The sequence below is a fragment of the Temnothorax nylanderi genome, unplaced genomic scaffold (genome assembly GCF_030848795.1).
Source record: "Temnothorax nylanderi isolate EJ_2023f unplaced genomic scaffold, tnyl_v1.0 TNYL_tig0044_pilon, whole genome shotgun sequence".
Classification (NCBI taxonomy): domain Eukaryota; kingdom Metazoa; phylum Arthropoda; class Insecta; order Hymenoptera; family Formicidae; genus Temnothorax; species Temnothorax nylanderi.
The window spans coordinates 1,098,325-1,118,997 of record NW_027249106.1 but is presented as its reverse complement, the minus strand read 5'-3'; the positions used below and the strand labels follow the sequence as shown (position 1 = coordinate 1,118,997).

The window sequence follows — 20,673 nt, the reverse complement described above, 5'->3', positions numbered from 1 at the left end:
CAATGCACATCAATAATTTACCCGTATTTTTACCGCTCGTCATTTGTCAATTGCGAATTTTTATCTCTACTGTGTCTACATAGATAATGCTGCGTGATATATATTCCTAGCAGAAATTCTCCTTGGGCCCACACTTTTAACATTTGCACAAATGTTAAATGATAAATTTAATACCGTTCGGCTTATCATCGGACTAACCGATCCGCTTCCGCCTGCGCTCTGGTACAATAAAGTATCGGCGGTATTTAAGCGAAGTGTCAAGTTACCGGAGCCAGTTTGCATCATCAGTTAGTTGCAGCCAGGTAAGCGGACGCATCGCACCGTGAAATTTTTCGCAGATGGATTTGCGAGTCGCGAACAAGCCCTCAGAAAGGATGTTTTGAAACTTGCTAATCTATTAATCTGCTTTTTATACCAACTTGAATAAATTTCATCATGTCATCTTTTTAATCGTTAGATTTTGAAAGAAAAAAGTATAATAACATTTTTTAACATAATTTTATTATAATTTATCATTTATCATAATTTTATTTCGAACTAGAACTCGTATTACTTTTTACAATTAGTTGCAATTCAATGTTACTTCGTTTAAAATTAAAACTAAAGAATTGAAAAATAAAAGAAAAGATCGGAAATATCATTAAAATAAAGAATTAAAAAATATCGGTGTGCTAGGATAAACAAATTCAATTTGACAATAAAATCATTTGTTATATAAGCTATAAACTTATTTAAATATCAAACATTATTGCAATTGTGATAAGCAACTAGATGCTTGTATTATGTATGAGAAAAATGTGTATTATTTTATTTTTCCGCTTCTTAGGAGAATTAAATTTGTATTAAACAATACATCAAATATACTAATGAAAGACAGAAAAAAGACTCGACTCATAAATTATTAAAGCATCTTCACGTCTTATATCTTTTATATTTTTCAAAGAAAAATCTTCTCAAGAATTGAAAAAGCTATAGCGATATAAGAGTTTTTTTTTCCAAACAGTTTTATGTTAGAGAATATTTTTATCCGTGATTATGGACAATGATCTATCGTCTTTGTTTCAGGACCGGTTATTCCAACCTGTTAATAAACTAACTAATAGTTAAATCATATGTAATATGTCTTTGTTTATCCTTTACATTAGACAAAGATAGACATATGATTTAACTGTTAAATAAAGTAGTATGAGGACCCTCGAAATTAAAATTAAGAGAAGTAAAGGCTATCAGGATCAGACGCAGATCTCCGTGCGTAATATCAGAAATAATTGATTTATTGGTCGTTTTGATTTACATCGATCCGGTTCGTAAATCGAACGGATCGATGTAAATCAAAACGACCAATAAATCAGTTATTTCTGATATTACGCACGGAGATCTGCGTCTGACCCTGATAGCCTTTACTTCTCTTAATTTAACTATTAGTTAGCTTACCAACAGGTTGGAACAACCGGCCCTTAGTGTCCAAAAACTAAGATTGTTGGCAGCTGCTTATTTCATTTTTTTATTTATCTTCCTCATCTCGATTTTTTATCCATGATTAGGATATATGCATTTGTTAAAAGGATTATTCTCTCCCACTGTTCTGCCATCATTTGTTCCAGGTGAATAGACAACGTGATGTCGCGTGTATTCGTTTGCCTCTTTGTGCTCTTCATTTTCAGCATCGCCATTCGATTTGGCGATTGCGAAAACAACTCCACCCAACCCGACATCAAATGTGATGATGAAAATATCACACCTGGTTCCGATAAAACTCGTATGTCGAGCCTTGAAAAAATATTGAATGGACTAATGTCGCCCATAAATATTGCGGATAAAATCTTGGGGAAGGACGATTCGGAATCTAAAGACACAGGATCCTTCGGCAAAATTCTCGAAAAATTCAGCAAATATGTTCACTTTATCTATCCAGGTAATTCGATCATCTACAGTCGAGGAATTTACGGGAAGAACATTATAAATAGCCAAAAAATGAATGTCGTAGAAACTCTTCATTTTTTTTATATTTAAAAGTAGAGAGATAGTTTCATTAGATTATTAGATGTTTACAGGAGAATGTATATAGGATATTTTAAATATTTCGGTATCACAGGACCTACCTTTAGTATTTTTGTCAATATTTTTTTATTAATATTTCAATACTGTATGCTCTTACATTTTCAAAAAAGATAAGTCAGTTTAAAAACGCTAGAAGCGAAAAAAGGAAAATAGGTAGAAATAATTTGTTGCAATGTTATGAATCCTATATTCGAGTTAAGGAATTGACTATTAAAATAATTTCACACAAGTAAATTCCGCATTGATTTCGATGTGTCCTTTTTATGACGATTAATGAGTCTCTAACGGGAACAACAATTAAAAAAATCGAAAACATAATAGAAGATAAAATGCGAATATTTGCGAAACACGGACCATTACCTTTTCAAGACTTACATTATATTAATTATATATAGATAGCACAGACTAGACCATGGTGCAGACAAAAGAAAAGTTGTCTGCGCCATGGACTAGAGTGACTAGACCATGGTATTCCCATGTATTTTCGCCTGCTGAAACCGAATATGACCTCAGTTTTGCCCCTACACGTCAGGATTTTTTTCTACAGTCAAAAACAAGGTGTTTTGCCCCTACGAAACACCTTTTTTTTGGCTGTAGAAAAAAATCCTGACGTGTAGGGGCAAAACTGAGGTCATATTCGGTTTCAGCAGGCGAAAATACATGGGAATACCATGGTCTAGTCCATGGCGCAGACAACTTTTCTTTTTTTGTGGGCCTGTGTAATTTATACATGAATATGTCACCCGGTCGATTAAACTTCTTTAGAGATTGATGAATTGACGTTAATTGATCATGCGTAATGTTACCTTGAGTTATTTGAATAATTAGCTACTATTTTCACAGGTGTTTTTGCTACTTTGTAGAGCATTGTAACATTGATACGAAGATTTGTTGTCATTGCTATAAAAAAAAAAACAGAATTTAGCACGTGCAAATAATTGTCAAGTTAAAATTTCATTCATTTAATTCCGAGAAATAAAATTATCTGTTTAACGACATGTGAAGTACTGAAGAAATTTACATTTCTTTCGCGGTATTTGTTGGTAATAGCTCATCAATATGATTTATTAAATTGAAAAGATTCTTAATGTTTAGAAAAATTTAATCAGCTAGTTAATATATTTGTGTGTAATTATTCGTATATAATTAATCTATAAATATATAACTCTCGTGAAAAGAAAAAGGTAGATGATTGTCTTATGTGTGTGTATAATTCACAAATAGGCACCAGACGTTTTATTTTAATGGCTTATTAATGTTGTGGAGAAACGAGGAAAACATTGAGTAATTAATTCATACAGTGCGAACTTCTGCTGAGAATCGAAAACATTTATAAGATATAAAAGATGGAGAAACTAAATTGAAATTTTACGTTTTAGAAAAAATAATTTGTTTAAAAGAACTTATATGGAATTAGTTTATTAGATAGAGTCAATATTAATCGTAAAAGAATTAAACATTTCAAGAAACATACTTTTCATCGTTACAAACGTTGTACTACAAACAAAAAGAGTCATTACATCGGAAAATATCGCAAAGGCTTGTCGGAAAATTCCGCAACAAAAATAACATCGAATGGAACTGTTGATGCGTTCAAGGATCTTACTGTAGGAAGTTTTTTTATCTCAGAATCGTGCACGATCAGATACTGCCGTAATTTTAATGAGGCAGGTGTGTAAATTGCACGTTTAATTTCCACGATGCAGGAAGTTTTTAGCTGAATGTAATTGGATATCTTGAATTTGCTCAAGTTGAAGACAATCGATATTTTAACGTTATTAATGAATTTCTATCTGTCTCTTAATTAAAAAGATCCTTTTTTTGCAGAAAATATACCGTGCGTTTTTTTAACTACGTTAATTTAAAATTTTTATTACTCGCAATTCTAAAACCCATATCTTTTAGGACCCGCAGTAGAACATAAGCTAAAATAAAATTATTTTTTTTATCAATTGCATATATTTCTTTATTGTTGGTGATTTATGTTATTTCGTTAGCAGCTTTATTCAATCCACATTAGAAATTAATTCCGTTAGTGACACCTGCGTAATAAAGTGCGCATGTATTTGTGACCACTTGTGACACAAGAAGAAAGATTAATTTTCTTATTGTGTTAATAATTAGACTTTCTTTTGCTATCGTTTTTCCTTTATTCCGCCAATGATATGATATGCATTAGGAACACTCTGGTGCGGTAGCGGAGATATAGCGCGTGAAGAACGCGATCTCGGTGTTTTCAAGAGAACAGACGCCTGTTGCAGAGCGCACGATAATTGCAAAAACGATATCTTGGCCGGCAAAACGGAGGTCAATCTCAAGAACAACGGTATTTTCACAAGGTAATCGAACGAGCGAGATAATACGAGCATTACCCTCAACATTTATCGTATTCGTATCTTTCGTTGAACTTTTATTATCTTAACGTCTGCAAGAAATCTTGCAATACTTGCATTACTTTTATCAAACATAACTTTCACGTGACAAATGCAAAATAAGTCTAGCGTCTAGCACAAGTTTTATTATCGAATTGAATATTTACACATTATTCTTTTGCGAAATAATAAAGTTATTTGGCTCGCGTTGTTTTACTGCTAATTTCTAATTAATTTATCACTAAATCTTTATAATTTTCTGAAAACAGGTCTGCTTGTACTTGCGACAACCAGTTCTACAATTGTCTGAAAAATGCCTCCAGTCCGATCGCGTTTAAAATCGGATTTATGTACTTCAGTATACTGCAACCGCAGTGTTTCGAATGTGTATGCCCGACGGCAGATTGCAAGTAAGACACATTGAAAACAGATAATTACATTTATTATCTATTTGATTAATTCTTATAAATATCGCGAGTTTAGAGAAACGAGTCTAAGTTTAGACAATGAAAAGAAGCTTGTATGATATATTATATAGAATTTACTTTGATTGTTTTCAACGTATTAGATATTTTAAAATATAAATAAAAATTCCGCCTAAGCTTGATTGAAACAATTTCAGCCCTGAAGACGGTACAGAGTGTAAGGACCAGTGCACGAAGTACAAGTGGGTTAGCAGTCCCAAATATTAAGTTGAATTAAAAATCGTAATAGCAGACTTACGAGTTTGATGAAACAAAAAGGAAGATTCTCAATTCTTGACATAAAAATTGTATGTTTTTCTTTAATATTTGATATTATTTTACAAAATTCACTATTTTATTTAGCCCGATTTAAGAGAAAGATAATTAGTGATTAGACTCCTTATTGTTAGATTAAGACAGATGAGAGAATACAACCTTAATTTTTTTAGAAGCTATTATTGTGCATAATATACTCTAAAATTATGTCTTAATATGTGCACTGATGCATTGTAGTGCCGGTGCTATGTAAATAAAACTTTTAATGATGTAAATAGAACTTGACGACTACAATAAACTATATGCATCCTTTATCCTATTTTTTCAATTAAAATATTTACTAAAAATACTGATTACAGGCTTCTCTGAAGGTAATTATCGATACTAATTACATGATGGCTGATCTATCGTTTATTCCATTATATGTATACTACATAATATTTTCTCTTTACCTGTTAATGATGTTAACGATCATTCAGTAATCAAATGTTTGTACGCAGAATGATGCCATCGTAATTCTCTTTGGATAAGAACGTGGACTTGTTCAATAAATTTTAATCGTATTTTTCGGCGGCACACCTCTTTTAATTACATGTGGAATCGTTTTTGGGACCATACTGAAAATAAAACAAATAATAAGGATAAATCGGAAAACAAGACTGAAACTGAGGATCAAGATAGAAAATGGATTAGATATTTTATCTTTGTAACTTACGTGATGCAGTCGATAATCGGACAGACCGATAAGCAAAGCGTACACCCGGTGCAGTCGTCCGTCACTCTTGGGATGTGGGTGTCGGGGTCGAAGGTGATCGCTTGATATCCGGAATCCGCGCAAGCCATGTAGCATTTGCCGCAATTTATACACATGTCCTGGAAAAGGATGGCAAGTAAATGCAAGATTACGTTTCGTAATAATAAATAAAATAATTAAATCAAGCGATTGAAATATCATTTAACATACATCGTCGATCAAGGCGACCACTTGTTTCTTGTCATCTGAATCCTTAAAGTTGCCGATATAAAATAACGCTTTGCCGGTCACATCCTTGACAGTAGGTATCGGTGCGATTGGTCCTGGAGCCGGTCGCATTACCTTGACGACCTCATCCAAGGGATTCGAGTGCATTTTCAGCTCGGCTATCTTCTGCTCGCGCAGCTTTTGATACACGCCGAAATACGGTACGTTCTGTAAAAATATCTTTTAATTATCTGTTTACTTACATCGTTGAGATATTAATTGTTAATTCTTACTTTGCCAAGGGCATGTTGCAAGGAAACAGGCTTGCCTTTCTGATGTTTAAACGTCGGTGGACTCTGACCATCCCAATCCTTCACCTGCGCCAAGCTCTTTAGATATAATAACGCTTTCAAGCCGGTCACATAATCGTCTATCAGTGTAAAGTCTTGATTTTGAATGGCGCTACAGATCTATTAAAAAGTACTCGGTTAGTTTTTTTATTTCTGATAACATTATAAAATCAATAGAATTGCTAAAGTGCAGATTTAATTTTTGTTGTAAAATAATGATTTATTTTTTTCTGGATGGCATTCGTTATGTGGAAAATATGAAGTGATGGGATGGCAATGGAGAACCAGCACAAAGAAAGGAAATGATTAGATGTAGCGTGAGGATACGAGGAGATTCGGTAATACCTGGACGACTGATGCACCGCAATGCAAGAACTGCAGCGCGACTTCGGCTGAGTCGACGCCGCCGGTACCGAGTATTGGAAATCCCGGAAGATGCTTTGAGATCGTTGAAATAGCTCTCAGGGCTTGGGGTCTAATGGCGTTTCCTGACACTCCACCATACGTTGTGAATTTCTTAAGGCCGACCGCCGGCCATGGAGTCGCATCGGCTTGCAATCCCATTAATCCTGATACCGTGTTAATGGCGGTAACGCCATCGGCCTTGCCTGTGTCATAAGCAATAATTATTTATTAATTAAATAGATGTTATATTAAATTTTTTGACATGCGGCTCTTGATACAAATTTAATCAGCTTAAGCGATTTAGTAGGCGCGTGAAGTTGCTTTGAATATTATGTCATTCTTAATAAAAACATATTTAAATAGAAGATTAACACATAATTATTCAGCACTGTGATTTATGTTGTTATTTTGCTCGTTATATGCATCGCTTTAATATAAATAATTTTAATTACCCTCGTAAGCTGCCTTGGCGATAGAAAGAATGTCGGTGATGTTTGGTGTCAATTTGACGAAAAACGGTATCTTGACGGCTTCACGAACCCATCTGGAGATGTCTCTAACCAGTTTAGGATCCTGAAATTAATTTCATTTTTTTTTAAACCAATCTCATATTTCGAATTATAAAAAGAGAGAAGAAACAAATGGACAAACCTGTCCACAAGCCAGACCCATTCCTGATTCGCCCATACCATGCGGGCACGATAGATTTAATTCCAAGCCGTCAGAACCAGCTGCTTCCACTTTTCTCGCCAATTCCGTCCAATCAGCCTTGTTATACGTGCACATAATACTCGCAATAACGATCTACGCAAAAATATGCGATAAAATATAGCAAATAAAATGTTGGTCACCAGAAAATTTTATTATATAATTATTTTAATTTTATTATTCATGATATGTAAACTGTATTATATAAGTCAAGCAAAAAGTATATGTACCTTTGTGGGGAAGTCTCGTTTTAGTTCAGTAATACTGCCGCACCAGTAATCGGCGGTTTTCTCGGATATCAATTCGATGTTCAGGAAGCTACCCTGCTCGGGTCCGTAATGATGACGAGATGTCGTGCCTTTGACGATGCGTGGCGATACATTGATGACGAGATCCTATGACGAGGTATTGAGAACACGGATTTGGGAATGAAATATTATGTTATTTGTATATAGTTGGCGATCAGTTCTTAATATGAATCATATACCTTGTCCAAGGAGAAGGTTTTTGTGATAGCGAAGGCCCAGCCGGCCTCAAAAGCTCGCCGGATCATCGCACTGGAGGTACAAGGTGGCGCAGAAGCAAGACCGAAAGGATTCTCAAATTTGATCCCGCATACTTCAACACTGATGTCAACATCATCAACGGCAGTATGGAACTTCGGTAACTGCGGGATTTCCGGTGCCGTCGAACCGTACAATTCCTGGGTATAATGCAACAATCAAGATATAAAAAGACAGTTGGAACGGCAGAAATTACTTTATCCATTTTGGAATTAAGAGATATTTATTTATACAAATAAAATTTTATTTTGCGCGTTCTATAAATTTATTTATACGTACGTAAAAATAAGAACGAATGTGCATTTATTATATATTAATTATCAAAATCATTGCATTATTATATTATTAATAACGTTGAATTCATTCAGAATGTATAATATTTTACCTTAAAGGAATCTTATACTTTCGCAATATTGCATAAAGACTTGATGACCTTATTATTAATGGAGACATTTGACATTGATACTAACATACCTGTATGTATGTTTCACAGTCTTCAAGATACTATACCTGTATGTATTTGTGAATGTACCATGCAGCTGTCTTTCCATCATTCACGGATTCCACGGTCGTCTGGGCAACACCCGCAAGGTCGCCTCCACAGAACACACCTGGTACCGAGGTCATCATTGTGGTCTCGTCTACATCCGGCAGGTCCGATCCGTTCATTTTAACCGGTGCCATGGCACGCTTCACTGTTTTTAGAGTGGAAATAATTTTTCTTGATTTTTCTTGTTTCTATTTTGCTCGCATTGTCTTTTTTAAATTTTATTTAATTCATATACGTATATATTAACTCAAATTTTTATGGTGAGAAAATGGTATTTTCTTACCATAAATATATTATATATTATATATGTTGTAATTTATAATTCTGTGCGTGTACCGAAAGAATATTATTACTCACCAGCAGAGTCGTACAGTCCTGAACCGAAAGCCGAAATTATGAAATCCGTCTTCAAAACAACCTTTTGCTCTTCGTCTTCTATCCATTCGCCATTTTCATTCTGTTCGGTCCTGCAAAATTCGATTGCGGCGATCCTCTTATTACGAAGGATGACTCGTTTTGGCGATTGGAAAGGTATAAATTCACATTTTTCTTCTTTTGCCAGATCCATCTAAAAACAATTTTAAGATATCAAATTTTTTGCACTTTAATTCTAAATATCTAAACTTAAAAAATTACAAGTTTAATTTTTTATTTAAAAAGTTTCTTCTTTCTAATTTCCAGATTAGAAAGATTGGAGTTTAAATAGAAAGAAGAGATATTTTGCAAATAAGACAATTAATTACCTCTTCCGGAACAGCTCGTACGTTGGTGAAGCCTTTTCGGAAAACAACGAAGACTCTCTTAGCACCACATCGCAGAGCGGAAGTGGCGCAGTCGAAAGCAGTATCTCCTGCACCGAGAACGATCACGTTGCCTCGAAGAGATGGGAGTTCCTGGTTACTCTTACAAGCGCACATCCCCGGCTTGCTGCTTTTCGCGACAACGGGCAGAAAACTTTTTGAGGTGAAGTAGCCCATTTCCGGCGTCAGGTTTTCGAAGATCGATATACTTTTCGGCTCAGGTAATCCGATACCTAAAAAAATCGCTTTGTATCCAGTGTCTTGAAGACCCTGAAACATTTCCAAATTTATTCACAAGGTGTTAAAATTAATCACACAGACTTTTATAGATTAATATCTTCTAAAATTCGATATTAGATATAAAATAACGAAAATTTAAAAATATAATAAGCTTTTATTTTAAAGTTGATGCAACAAATTAGTCAACAATTTTTATTTTTAAGTTAATTTTACCTGTATTGTCAAATCATTTTCAGACAGTGACCTTCCCAATTCGATCTTCACTCCTAAATCTTTGACGAGGTTGACTTCAAAACTAACAACATCATACGGGAGTCTATATTGCGGTATTTCGGAAGAGCTTAATCCGCCGACATACTTTTCTCTTTCGAAGATCGTAATATCATTGTAACCGAGTCGAGCAAGAAATGTCGCACACGAGAGAGAAGCTGGCCCACAACCAAGCAGAGCAATTTTCGTGCTTGCATGAGGTACTGTTTGATTGGGTATTCTGATCTGAGGAATATTCATTTGCTTGAAAACCTGAAAAAAAAAAACGATTAGCGCACATAAAAGTCAAAAGTTATTTTTATTATTTAACCATATCGAAACTAAATTATAATTAAATATATCTTATTATTTCAAAAATTAAAGAAATATAAAAATAACTAAGGAAGATATATTTGTTACAATTGTTTTCAATTTAGAATTTTTATATAGAGTATAAAAAATATATATTATTCTTATTACATTGATAAACATTTTATAAATGTTAATAATTTGTCGGTATTTTATTTAATGCATATTAATTAATGCATTAAATATTTTTAATTAATATTGCCTACATCCATCGCAAAGTGTTGAAGTCCGCCAATGTTAATAGGTCCTTCCTCGGACGCATAAAGATTACATCCGCCAACGCAAAGGTCGCTAGTTGGACAGACCATGCCGCAAGTAAGACCGAGAGGATTGTCGGACAGGATCGCCTTAGCTGCGCCATAATAATTCTTATTGGAGATTGAAGTGATAAAGGATTTGATGTCCAGTTGCGTGGGACATGATTTTTGGCAAGGTGCATCGACACATTTTAAACAGCGTGCTGCTTCCCTTAAAGCTCCGCGTTCGCTCAAGGTAGTGTGTTTGATGTCGTCAAAGTTTTTTGTCAGAGGCACGCAACTCTGAGGAAACAAGAAAAATTAAGTTCTCAATGTATCTTGGATACAAATTGAAAATCATAAATTCCGAAGTTAAAAAATATAAATGTATTTTATAGAATAAATTGTCAAAAGTTTAAAATTACTACGCAATAGATATTATATTTTCTAAAAAGAATAATTAATTGTTATGAAAGATTATACAGGTCCATTGATATTTACGAAAAGTCTATTGCTTATACATTATAATTGTTTCTTAACGAAAATAAAAAATATTAAAAATTGCAATATAAAACGTAATAAAAACATTACGATTAATAAGCAGAATGCGCGAATTCAGAATTGCATAATCTAGATTCAAAAGATCAAAAGAACGCATAACGAGAGTTAAGTCGTAATCTTATCGATTGATTAATGTTTTGCAGGTCGAATATTTCTCCTAAATATCACGTAATGCCTGATAATATGATAATCGTACATCATTTATGTCAATATTATATCAAAATCGAAATTGATGGTACTTTTACACACTATAATATCGAAAAAGTTTTAAGAAATTAACATTGGTAAAATTAATATGAATATTTAAACTTACATCACATTTTTCATAAATGTTTCTTTTCCAGTGTTCCTTGTTCTGTTTGGTGTGCACCGACGGTACGAAATTTGCATGAATTTTGGACTTTGGATTGATGTTTAATATATTCTAAAATACATAATTTGTTGTTAGTGAATCAATAAAGCGAAGTTATCGTAGCTATCATAGTTATCTTCGACATAAGATAAGTTTAAAACAATTAAATGATAAATAAAAGATAAATAAATTGAAGGACTACAAAAATATCTACAATATTTATAAAACTTTAATAATTTTAATTAGCTTGCTCAACGTTGCAAAAATTCATGGAAGATCTTTATAAATATTCTTTAAAAGATAGAAAAAATGAAAAGAAAGAATTGTCACAAAATGTAGTATAAAAATTTTAGGCAAAAATAGAAAGTTATATTTAAAAATGTGTCTTATTATATTATATTAAAAATTATAAATCCAAACAGAAATACAAAGATATACAGTTACAAAAAAAATTTCAAAATTAAATAATTTATCTTACGAAAAGAGAGTTTTATCTTTAAAACTGAGTTCCAAGGGCTTGAAGGAGAGAAGTGCGAATCTCATCTAATGAGCAGTCTAATTATTTGGATTTGCAAACATCTCTCCACCATTTCTGGGAGATCATTTAAGACAGAAATAACTTCTTCACATGCCGAAAATTCGCACTTACTTCAATATCAGGCACGTCCTTGCTCAACATCGGCGCCAGCGATGCCATTTTTCGGAGCTTTTACGAGCTAGCTAGGTGGCACGCGATTTAATTCAGCTTGTGCAACGGATTGGCGATCAAGAAACCGGTTAATGAGCAGGAATTGTAAAAGTGGATTGTGAAGTGACAGGTAACTGAAACAACTCGCCTCGAGTTTACCTGCTGGACAGAGAATGGAATCCCGGATCACTACGGTTTACTTCGACATTTGCGCCTATACTGATGAGCTTGGATAAACGCTTTATCGTTACGGCGACTCGTTTGGATGACGTAGCACCACGTTGCTATACACACACACTAAAATAGTTCGTGTTGAAATAATCAGCAGGAGAAGTATCTGGAAGATACGCAGTTATCGCTTAGATATTTGTCCGCGCTTATCATGTCGTCGAGCAGCAGCAGCGCGTATCTTATTAATAAACCTGTATCTTATTTTTGTCTTTTTGTTCTATTTACTAGACTAAGGGCCTCCGCACAATGAAAAATAAGGAACAAGGAACAGATATTAGCGATTAGAAATAAGAAATTAGGAATAAAGCTGGTGTAACATTAATACACGGCTTCCGATAGGTTAAAAATCTATTGTCAGTTTTATTCCTTGTTTCCGTTGCCTGTATTTTTCATCGTGCATCCAACTTTATTCTTGATTCTTTAGTCCTAATCGCTAATATCTGTTACTTGTTCTTTATATTTTTCATTGTGCGGAGGCCTTTAGAACAATAAAACTGATTTTACACGCGGGGAAAATCCGGACTCATTCACGCATAAACATTGCTGTACTTAATTGAAAAAAAAAATAATAATATTTTAAGAGCAAGTATTAAATTGAATTTTCGAAAACTGTGTGTAGATTAATAAATAGCTTAATTTCATTTACCTTCAATTGTTATAAATTTTGCAGTTCTTATAAAGATATGCTTGCCAAATTTTTTTTCTGTTCACTCGAGGATAAGACCGATATGAAGTTAATTGACACTGTGTTGTCAAACTGTCAACGTTTACTGTCGCAACACGTATGTACAGCGAATTGCTACGAGAGAGAATACTGTTTGTCTTACGTTGTCGCTCCATAGAATTTCACAGAGGGAATAAGCAATAACTTGGCTCCATCAATTATTTCTATGTAGATTATACGTCGAACGCTTTCGTAATTGGAGATAATAGCGAGCCCAATGAGCCATGTAGCTACTAAATAACACTCGCATATGATGAAAGTGGAGCGACTCGATTGATTACAAGCCAGCGTTGTATAATACTGTAATTTCTGCCTTGGAGAACCTACGGAATTTCTCTCAAATTAGAAGAACTCGTCCAGCATTACACAAGCATTTCAATTTGAGCAATTCAGACGTACAACCGGAAGGAAGCATTCGCATGCCGTGGTACATTATACCTCTATGAATCATTAAGCGATAAGAGGTAGCCATAGGTTCACAGGTGATCCTTGCATCTCTTCAACATAAAACGCGATATTAGCACATCATAAAACACAAATTACAAGCACTTTATTTGCATTTCTTGCTTTCAGTTGATTTATAAATTACGTAATTTTATAATTTAAGTGTGAGATTATTACCTGTGGAATATTCTGTCAAATTTTGATTAAATTACTTAATGAGAATTAACTACATTAAATTGAATTGAAGTGATAGTGAGAAATTGTGTGCCTCGTAAGGAAGACGCAAAAAAAGAATCAGACGACTCTGTCTCTTCATAGAATATCTCCCCGTCATCGAATTGAACTTGAGGTATTTATGGAGGTTCGCTTCTTCAATTAAAAAATGAAGGAACGAGAAACGATCGCGCCGAATTTTCACCTGAGAGTGAGCTTAACGATTATCCGCTTCCTGGGTACGTGGCCACCAGCTACGGGCAATTTCCGGTTACTGTATTTGCTTTACACCGCTTGTAGCTTCATCTTCATCCTGGGTATCTTGCTCGCTGCCGAGATAGCAAATGTTCTTGCAAACTGGGGCGATATGTCGAAACTCGTCGCGGTTGCGACCTTATTAATGACGAATAGCACCCACGCTTCGAAGGTAATTGCAATTATCTTTAAGCTTGTGATTTTGATAGCATTTTACAGCAATTAAAAAAAGAAGAAGGAAAAGAATAAAAATTTAATGGCAGTTCTCAAGAATTAAATTATAAACGATTGCGCTATGGACGTCAAAGTTGTCAAACTGCCAAAAAAGTACAGTGATAACTGATAAAATTCCAAAACTCTCACATAGGTGCCCATTAGAATTATTTCAGTCGGACAGAACGTACATTTAACAGTTTTCACATTTAAATGCGAAATTTAACTATCATAGATCGTATCCACACTCGTGAGATAACATTATTGCAAGTGAATACTACGTGACAGAAACAACTCGAAGAGAGACACAGCGAAAAAATTGAACAATTCGAGCTTGAATGCGAGGCAAAATGACTAAGAGTGCATATAGAAAAAGGAGAGAGGGAGAGATGGAGAAAATATTAATTTTATAGATAATGATTGGATTCTTTGTTAATAATAATTAATAATTTATTTAGAATAATTTCTATTTGCAAGTACCGTATTTTTCTCGCCTGGTTTGCTAATTATAAAAGTAATATTTTATTTGTATGTGTAATTTGAAATATTTTCTTGTTTGTTTTTTTTTTGTTCGTATTTATCTATCATTAAACAATCATGCGTATATCAGACTTTTTCAATTTAAAATAAAATGAGATATTTTCTCGACCGATTTTAGGTCGAGATCTAGCACTAAATGTGAAAGGCTATCGAAGTGCGATGGTGGTGTAATGGTTAGCATAGTTGCCTTCCAAGCAGTTGATCCGGGTTCGATTCCCGGCCATCGCACAATTTATTTTTTTTTCTTTTATTATGATATTTTTTATCGTATGGATAAGATCTCTCAAGTATAACGTCAATTAATCCTTTCTCTAAACCTAAATAATTTTTGTAATAATTATATCAATATAAATTATCCTTTTATTGATAACTCAACTACACAAATTCTTTTATCGAATTTTTAACGGTGTGTGAAAAGTAGAAAAAAGTAAAATATCGATATTTCCAGGTGGTCGTTCTTCTTCATCGTCAGGCGCGGATCCAGGCGCTCCTGGACATAGCCAACAGTCCAGCATTTAGTCGCTACGACAAGGTGCATGAGGATCTACTCATAAGCTACACGTGGAAGGGCCTCTTCCATCACGCGGTTTATCAGAGCTTTGGCGGGATCGCGGTGTTGTGTTGGGGTTTTACTCCGATCGCCGACCTGGTCGCTGGTCGTTCGCGCCGGCTGCCCATGGAGGGATGGTATCCTTATAACACGACGGCGACGCCGGCCTTCGAGATTACTGCGGCACATCAGGGGATCGCTATCATAATCGCTTGCTTTCACAACGTGGCGATGGATACGCTGATGACGGGCTTGATCACGGTCGCCTGTTCCCAACTGGCGATCCTAGAGCGCAATATCATCTCGATTAATAACGAGGAAAGCATCCATGAGGTGCAGAACAATAACGATAAGAACAAGCTACTTGCAGTTGAAGGGAGAGCCTTGTCTTATCAGCTACTCAAGCGATGCGCTGTACACAATAATATGATATTTCAGTAAGTTGAGATATTTAAAAGATTACAGGATGATAGCAAAGTATTGTCATAATTTTATGAAGTTATTCCTCTCAAACATTTTAGAAAATTATATGAATTTAATTCATGAATTTAAATTTTCTTGAATTAGATTGTATAAATATAATTGTCAAGGATAAGGGAATCGATGAAATTAATTATCCGTTTGTGTTTTAGTTTTGTTTGCGATTAACTGCATTGATTTGCAGTTTTACGAATGAAATCCAGGACATCTTTAGTACTGTCATCTTCTTTCAATTCCTATCGAACTGCGTGATCATTTGTTTGATTGCCTTCAACGTGTCGCAGGTAAATCCGATTGTTTCGACCAGCTTGCTTACGAGTTCTCACGCGATCGGTTGCAGATGAAAGTTTATATCCCGGCGGTGCTGATCGGCATGCTGACATACATGTGCTGCATGACGTATCAAATATTCATCTTCTGCTGGCATGGTAACGAATTGCATCTGCATGTGAGTATTTAAATCGATATTCTCATATATAGATATGCAAGAAACATGCATTTTTTAGAGTATACGTTTAGTCACAGCCGCCTATTCGAACAACTGGTTCTCCAACAGCGAAAGGTTCAAACGCAGCCTTCAAATCGTGATGACAAGGGCTCATCGTCCGTTTACTTTGAGCGCCGGCAAGGTCATGTCATTATCTTTAAATACTTTTGTGCAGGTTCGTAGACTTTTATCAGACGTTAAAATATAATTCACTTCACTAAATCCGCTATAAAGATCTAGATTTTATATTACTTTTTTTTATAGCTGGTGTAAAGCATCGTCACATTTAATTTTTAGTTGTACAAATCAAGAGCAGTAGCCTTGATATTGAAATAATTTACCTATCTTTTTATTTTGAATTGATCTTGAATAACACCTACATAATCTAAATCTATATGTCAGAGGTTTTAAAACTAAACTGCCTTAAATTTTAAAGCAGAGTCCTAGAACGTTTAAACAAAGCTAATAGTTTCCGTGTATTTCAGATAATGCGGATGTCTTATTCGATTTTTACAGTCCTTCAAGGTTCGGCTGCTTAACGATAAATTCGCCGATAATATCGGATTTTGTAGCCACATATTTTCTTTAAAATTACAAAGAGCAGCAAGTTAATTATAAAAGTTTTATTCAATAATGCATCATTATGTGTACACGTATATATAAAGTTTTTGTATATAAAAATATTTTTCATGATTTTGCATGTCTCACCAGGACGAGAAAAGGGATTAAAAATTGTTAGCGTTGATAAGTCTTCATCATACGATGTACACTTACCGTCGGATCTATTTGTATATTACAATATCTTTAAAAAATTAAGCAGCTCAAATTTCTTAATTGATTACAGCGCTTCCACCATTACAGCGATACCTTGACCACCGCCAATGCAAGCCGAACCGATACCGAATTTTCCAGCCTTTCGCCTCCTATAAAAAAAATACATACAGATCAGCATATTAATAAAAGCATGCTTATGACGTTAAGAAGTACGTTACCTAAGTTCGTGCACCAAGTGAGAAGTGATCCTGCTGCCGGAAGCGGCCAATGGATGTCCTACAGCAATAGCACCACCATTTACGTTCAGTTTATTCAGATCCAGGTTAAGCTCCTTTGCACACGCCAAAGTCTGAGCTCCAAACGCTTCGTTGATCTATCGGAAATCACATAGTGCATGACGTAAATAAATACAAACTTAAACTATGTTTTTAATTACTTCATATTAATTATTTACACATCTTTGTGTTAAAGATGCCGCTTGATATATGAGACAAGATTTTTACTGCATAAATTGAAATCTCACTTCGACAAGTTCCATATCATCGAGTGTCTTGCCCGCAGCTTTAAGTAAGTTCCTGATTGCTGGTGCCGGGCCAATCCCCATAATACTTGGCTCCACACCGACAACGCTGTACCCCACCAAACGTGCCAATGGTTTCAAGCCCTCGGCCTTGACAGCTTCCTCGCTAGCCAAAATAACAACGCTCGCTCCGTCACAGATACCCTGAGAAATGAGAACAGAACGGTGTTAATTAAATCCGGAAGGATATAAAGGTTGATATAAAAAAGATTCTCTTTGTGAAATAGGAAGAAAAACAGTCTATACCGATGCAGAACCAGCTGTGACTAATCCATCTTTCTGGAAAACTGGTTTCAGTTTAGCAAGGGTCTCTAGCGTCGTTTGTATGCGCGGATGTTCGTCTACGGTGACAGTTGTATCCTGCTTCTTAACTTTCACTTGCACAGGCACTATTTCTTCTTTGAAATGACCCGCATCGTTGGCTGTAATGTTTATTTTTTAAATAGACATTTAAATTCTACAATTCCAATTTACTTAATTAGGAAAACGATAATAAACTCGCAATTCCGTATTCTATTTATTAATAACAATTTCATAATATGTAGGATTTTATCGATATCTACCAGCTTTCCAACGTTGCTGACTATTCAAGGCAAATTGGTCGACCTCCTCTCTCTTTAAATTGTACTGTGCACCGAGTTTTTCCGCCGTTATACCCATGGGCAAATTGCAATAGGTATCGAGTAATCCAAGCCAAAGTGAATCCTCGAATTCATACTTCTGTCCCAAAGCAGTGCCATAACGAACGTTTCTCACAACAAAAGGTGCTTGGCTCATGTTTTCTGCACCACCCGTCAAGACAATCTTCGAATCTCCCATTAGAATGTTCTGAAATGGAAACATATATGTTGTAGTAATGCTAGTAACTTTCTCACTGTGGCTTATTATTATTTGATATATTGCTGCAATCTGTTTTGCACTTTCAGATAATTATATATGTCGTAAATAAAATTCCATTTATTACACTAACAATATTGTTCTCTCTATTGGAATAATATTATTCATTAGTTATTCTTTGATGATCTCTCTAAATTGAATAAAATTTTTAGAAAGCTATGGAATCTTTGACCAACCTGAGCCCCACTGACAATTGCTTGGAAGCCAGAACCGCATAATCTATTTACGCTAAGTGCTGGTTTTTGTAATGGGATTCCTGATTTTAACAAAGCGTGCCTTGCCAAGAAAGCACCATCAGAGGATGAATTCTATAAAGGTATGTCAAATTAAAAATACGTCAGCTTAATCATAAGACCTGCTCATAATTATATAAATGAAAACACTTACCGCTAAGACATGCCCAAATACAACGCTGTCAATCTTCTCCGGTTTTAGGCCTGCTGCCTGGATTGCGGCAGTTGATGCAACAACTGACAAATCGGTTGCACTTTTGTTTACAAACATGCCTCCCATTGTGCCAAATGGAGTGCGCTTTGCAGCGACAATGAAAATACCTGTGGCAGAACATTTTAAGGAATTAGAATGCAGTAATTTATTTTACTTTCTTGTCTTCTCTCTTACATCTTGATTTTATCCATTAATCTTCCATAGATAGATTACAATTAATAAGTTATCATATTTATGTGTGCTTTACTTGTGTATGAAACATTCGATAAGCTTGCAACGCAAGGAAAATATATTATACACCATTTTGTCGGGCACTACTTGTTTTGTTTTAGAATTAAAATTAGATTTAAAGTGATTCCGATTAAACGCCGTTTAACATCGACGATAAATTTAATTGACAGAATCGTTTATATAATTCGTCGTCTCCTGACCCAATCTTTTCTGCCATATATGTTAAACAATACAAAATTAATAATTTTATCCGTGTTAACAAAATAGTACAAGTATTATCCAACAAATTAATACCGGTTAAATTAATCGGAGTTTGATCGAACTCGCTTTTAATGTTCAAAATATTAACTTGTCAGGCAGACGAATTTGTTTTTAAAGAGCTTCCCTTATGAGTCTTGACAAATGCTTGGAACTCTTTGAAGCATTCTTCTTCTCCTTTTTTTTTTAATGAAGAAAGAAGAAGAACAAGAACATGCTTCAAAACATATGTAGCATCAAATGGACTGCAGCAGTGCAGCCTTTAATCAATTGATTATCGGCGTAATGCGCATAACAGAACATCTTCGATCGAGGATTTAGATGGGATACAAAATTGTAGGTGTACCTTTCGTTACGGCCGACATCGTGGCGAGTTAATTACTGCAAATCACTATTAGAACTGTTACAACCGGAATGTGACGAAGACCCGATCAAAATCCAATCATATACCCACTCGAGGCTCAGCAAGGCTCAAAGTCCACCGACGTGGATAGCGATGAATGCGTTCAGCCCATGTTTATCGAAATGTTTCTGCTGTATCATGGCGTTGGAAGAGGGGAGAGCCGGTGGAGCCGGTGGATTTTTAACATTTGATCTTGTCCTTCTTTATCACACGTCGAGTATCTTCATTGATACGCGAGATTGTATCTATTTCTGTCTCGTGCAGGCACCGTAAATTTTACACATCTTTATACAGTGTGTGTCCAACAAGAGGCAACACAGGGAGCTTTTCAGCAAGCGACACTAGTCGACACAAACATCTCGTTCTATCTTTCTTTTCTGACACTGAGTAACAAAGATAAAACGATACTTGTGTCGCTTGCTGGAAAGCTCTCACAATCGTATATAAAGAAACATTTTTATATTAAAAATTATTCTCCTCGAAAACCAATGCAAATATGAAAATGATGAAATGTTCATCATAGCTGTGTATTTTTTTTCTTTTCCATAAGGTATTATCAGTTCGCGATAATAATTCGGCTACTTTATTGATAATAATGATAATTAAGTGACTAAAATATTTTTGTAATTATTTATCTGTTACTGACGTATTGCATTTGTCGCCAGTTCAATATATAGAACATAGTCAAAGGTCACTTTTTTCCGTTATGCCTAGTCATTCGCTTTCAACAATCGTTTTTAC

At 34.8% G+C, this 20,673-nt stretch overlaps 4 protein-coding genes and 1 non-coding gene across 11 annotated transcripts; 3 read left to right on the top strand and 2 right to left on the bottom strand.

The window, feature by feature from the left end:
- Positions 1-65: 65 nt before the first annotated feature.
- On the top strand, positions 66-5,487 carry LOC139771810 (phospholipase A2-like). Its single transcript, XM_071704874.1, has 5 exons — positions 66-302; positions 1,605-1,915; positions 4,241-4,400; positions 4,703-4,843; positions 5,056-5,487. The coding sequence occupies exons 2-5, from the start codon at positions 1,621-1,623 to the stop codon at positions 5,123-5,125; spliced, it is 666 nt and encodes a 221-aa protein (XP_071560975.1). The 5' UTR covers positions 66-302; positions 1,605-1,620; the 3' UTR covers positions 5,126-5,487.
- Positions 5,488-5,566: 79 nt separating this feature from the next.
- Su(r) (dihydropyrimidine dehydrogenase su(r)) lies at positions 5,567-12,422 on the bottom strand. Its single transcript, XM_071704860.1, has 16 exons — positions 12,167-12,422; positions 11,479-11,589; positions 10,575-10,907; positions 9,964-10,272; positions 9,454-9,780; positions 9,068-9,278; positions 8,671-8,855; positions 8,085-8,300; positions 7,828-7,992; positions 7,541-7,693; positions 7,342-7,462; positions 6,830-7,092; positions 6,428-6,604; positions 6,138-6,362; positions 5,889-6,046; positions 5,567-5,790 (listed from the first exon to the last, which is right to left on the bottom strand). Exons 1-16 carry the CDS (start codon positions 12,212-12,214, stop codon positions 5,718-5,720), a joined length of 3,075 nt encoding a protein of 1,024 aa, XP_071560961.1. The 5' UTR covers positions 12,215-12,422; the 3' UTR covers positions 5,567-5,717.
- Positions 12,423-12,575: 153 nt separating this feature from the next.
- On the top strand, positions 12,576-18,871 carry LOC139771806 (odorant receptor Or1). 7 transcript variants are annotated; one of them, XM_071704866.1, is made up of 9 exons: positions 12,576-13,018; positions 13,107-13,218; positions 13,333-13,642; positions 13,923-14,244; positions 15,274-15,812; positions 16,040-16,139; positions 16,196-16,303; positions 16,362-16,517; positions 18,746-18,871. In XM_071704866.1, the coding sequence occupies exons 4-9, from the start codon at positions 13,987-13,989 to the stop codon at positions 18,809-18,811; spliced, it is 1,227 nt and encodes a 408-aa protein (XP_071560967.1). In that variant the 5' UTR covers positions 12,576-13,018; positions 13,107-13,218; positions 13,333-13,642; positions 13,923-13,986; the 3' UTR covers positions 18,812-18,871. The 7 variants fall into 7 exon arrangements, 5 of the variants coding, with proteins under 5 accessions (XP_071560967.1, XP_071560969.1, XP_071560968.1 ...); XR_011717992.1 differs by lacking the exon at positions 18,746-18,871 and adding an exon at positions 17,588-17,694 and having other exon boundaries at positions 12,576-13,642; positions 16,375-16,517; XR_011717991.1 differs by lacking the exon at positions 18,746-18,871 and adding an exon at positions 16,828-17,158 and having other exon boundaries at positions 12,576-13,642; positions 16,375-16,517.
- Trnag-ucc (transfer RNA glycine (anticodon UCC)) lies at positions 14,982-15,053 on the top strand. The gene has a single exon. It is a non-coding gene; the product is annotated as a tRNA-Gly (tRNA).
- On the bottom strand, positions 16,951-20,032 carry Yip2 (yippee interacting protein 2). The gene is made up of 8 exons (XM_071704871.1): positions 19,876-20,032; positions 18,981-19,147; positions 18,770-18,901; positions 18,260-18,524; positions 17,943-18,118; positions 17,640-17,840; positions 17,335-17,489; positions 16,951-17,265 (listed from the first exon to the last, which is right to left on the bottom strand). The coding sequence occupies exons 1-8, from the start codon at positions 19,892-19,894 to the stop codon at positions 17,181-17,183; spliced, it is 1,200 nt and encodes a 399-aa protein (XP_071560972.1). The 5' UTR covers positions 19,895-20,032; the 3' UTR covers positions 16,951-17,180.
- Between the last annotated feature and the right edge of the window lie 641 nt (positions 20,033-20,673).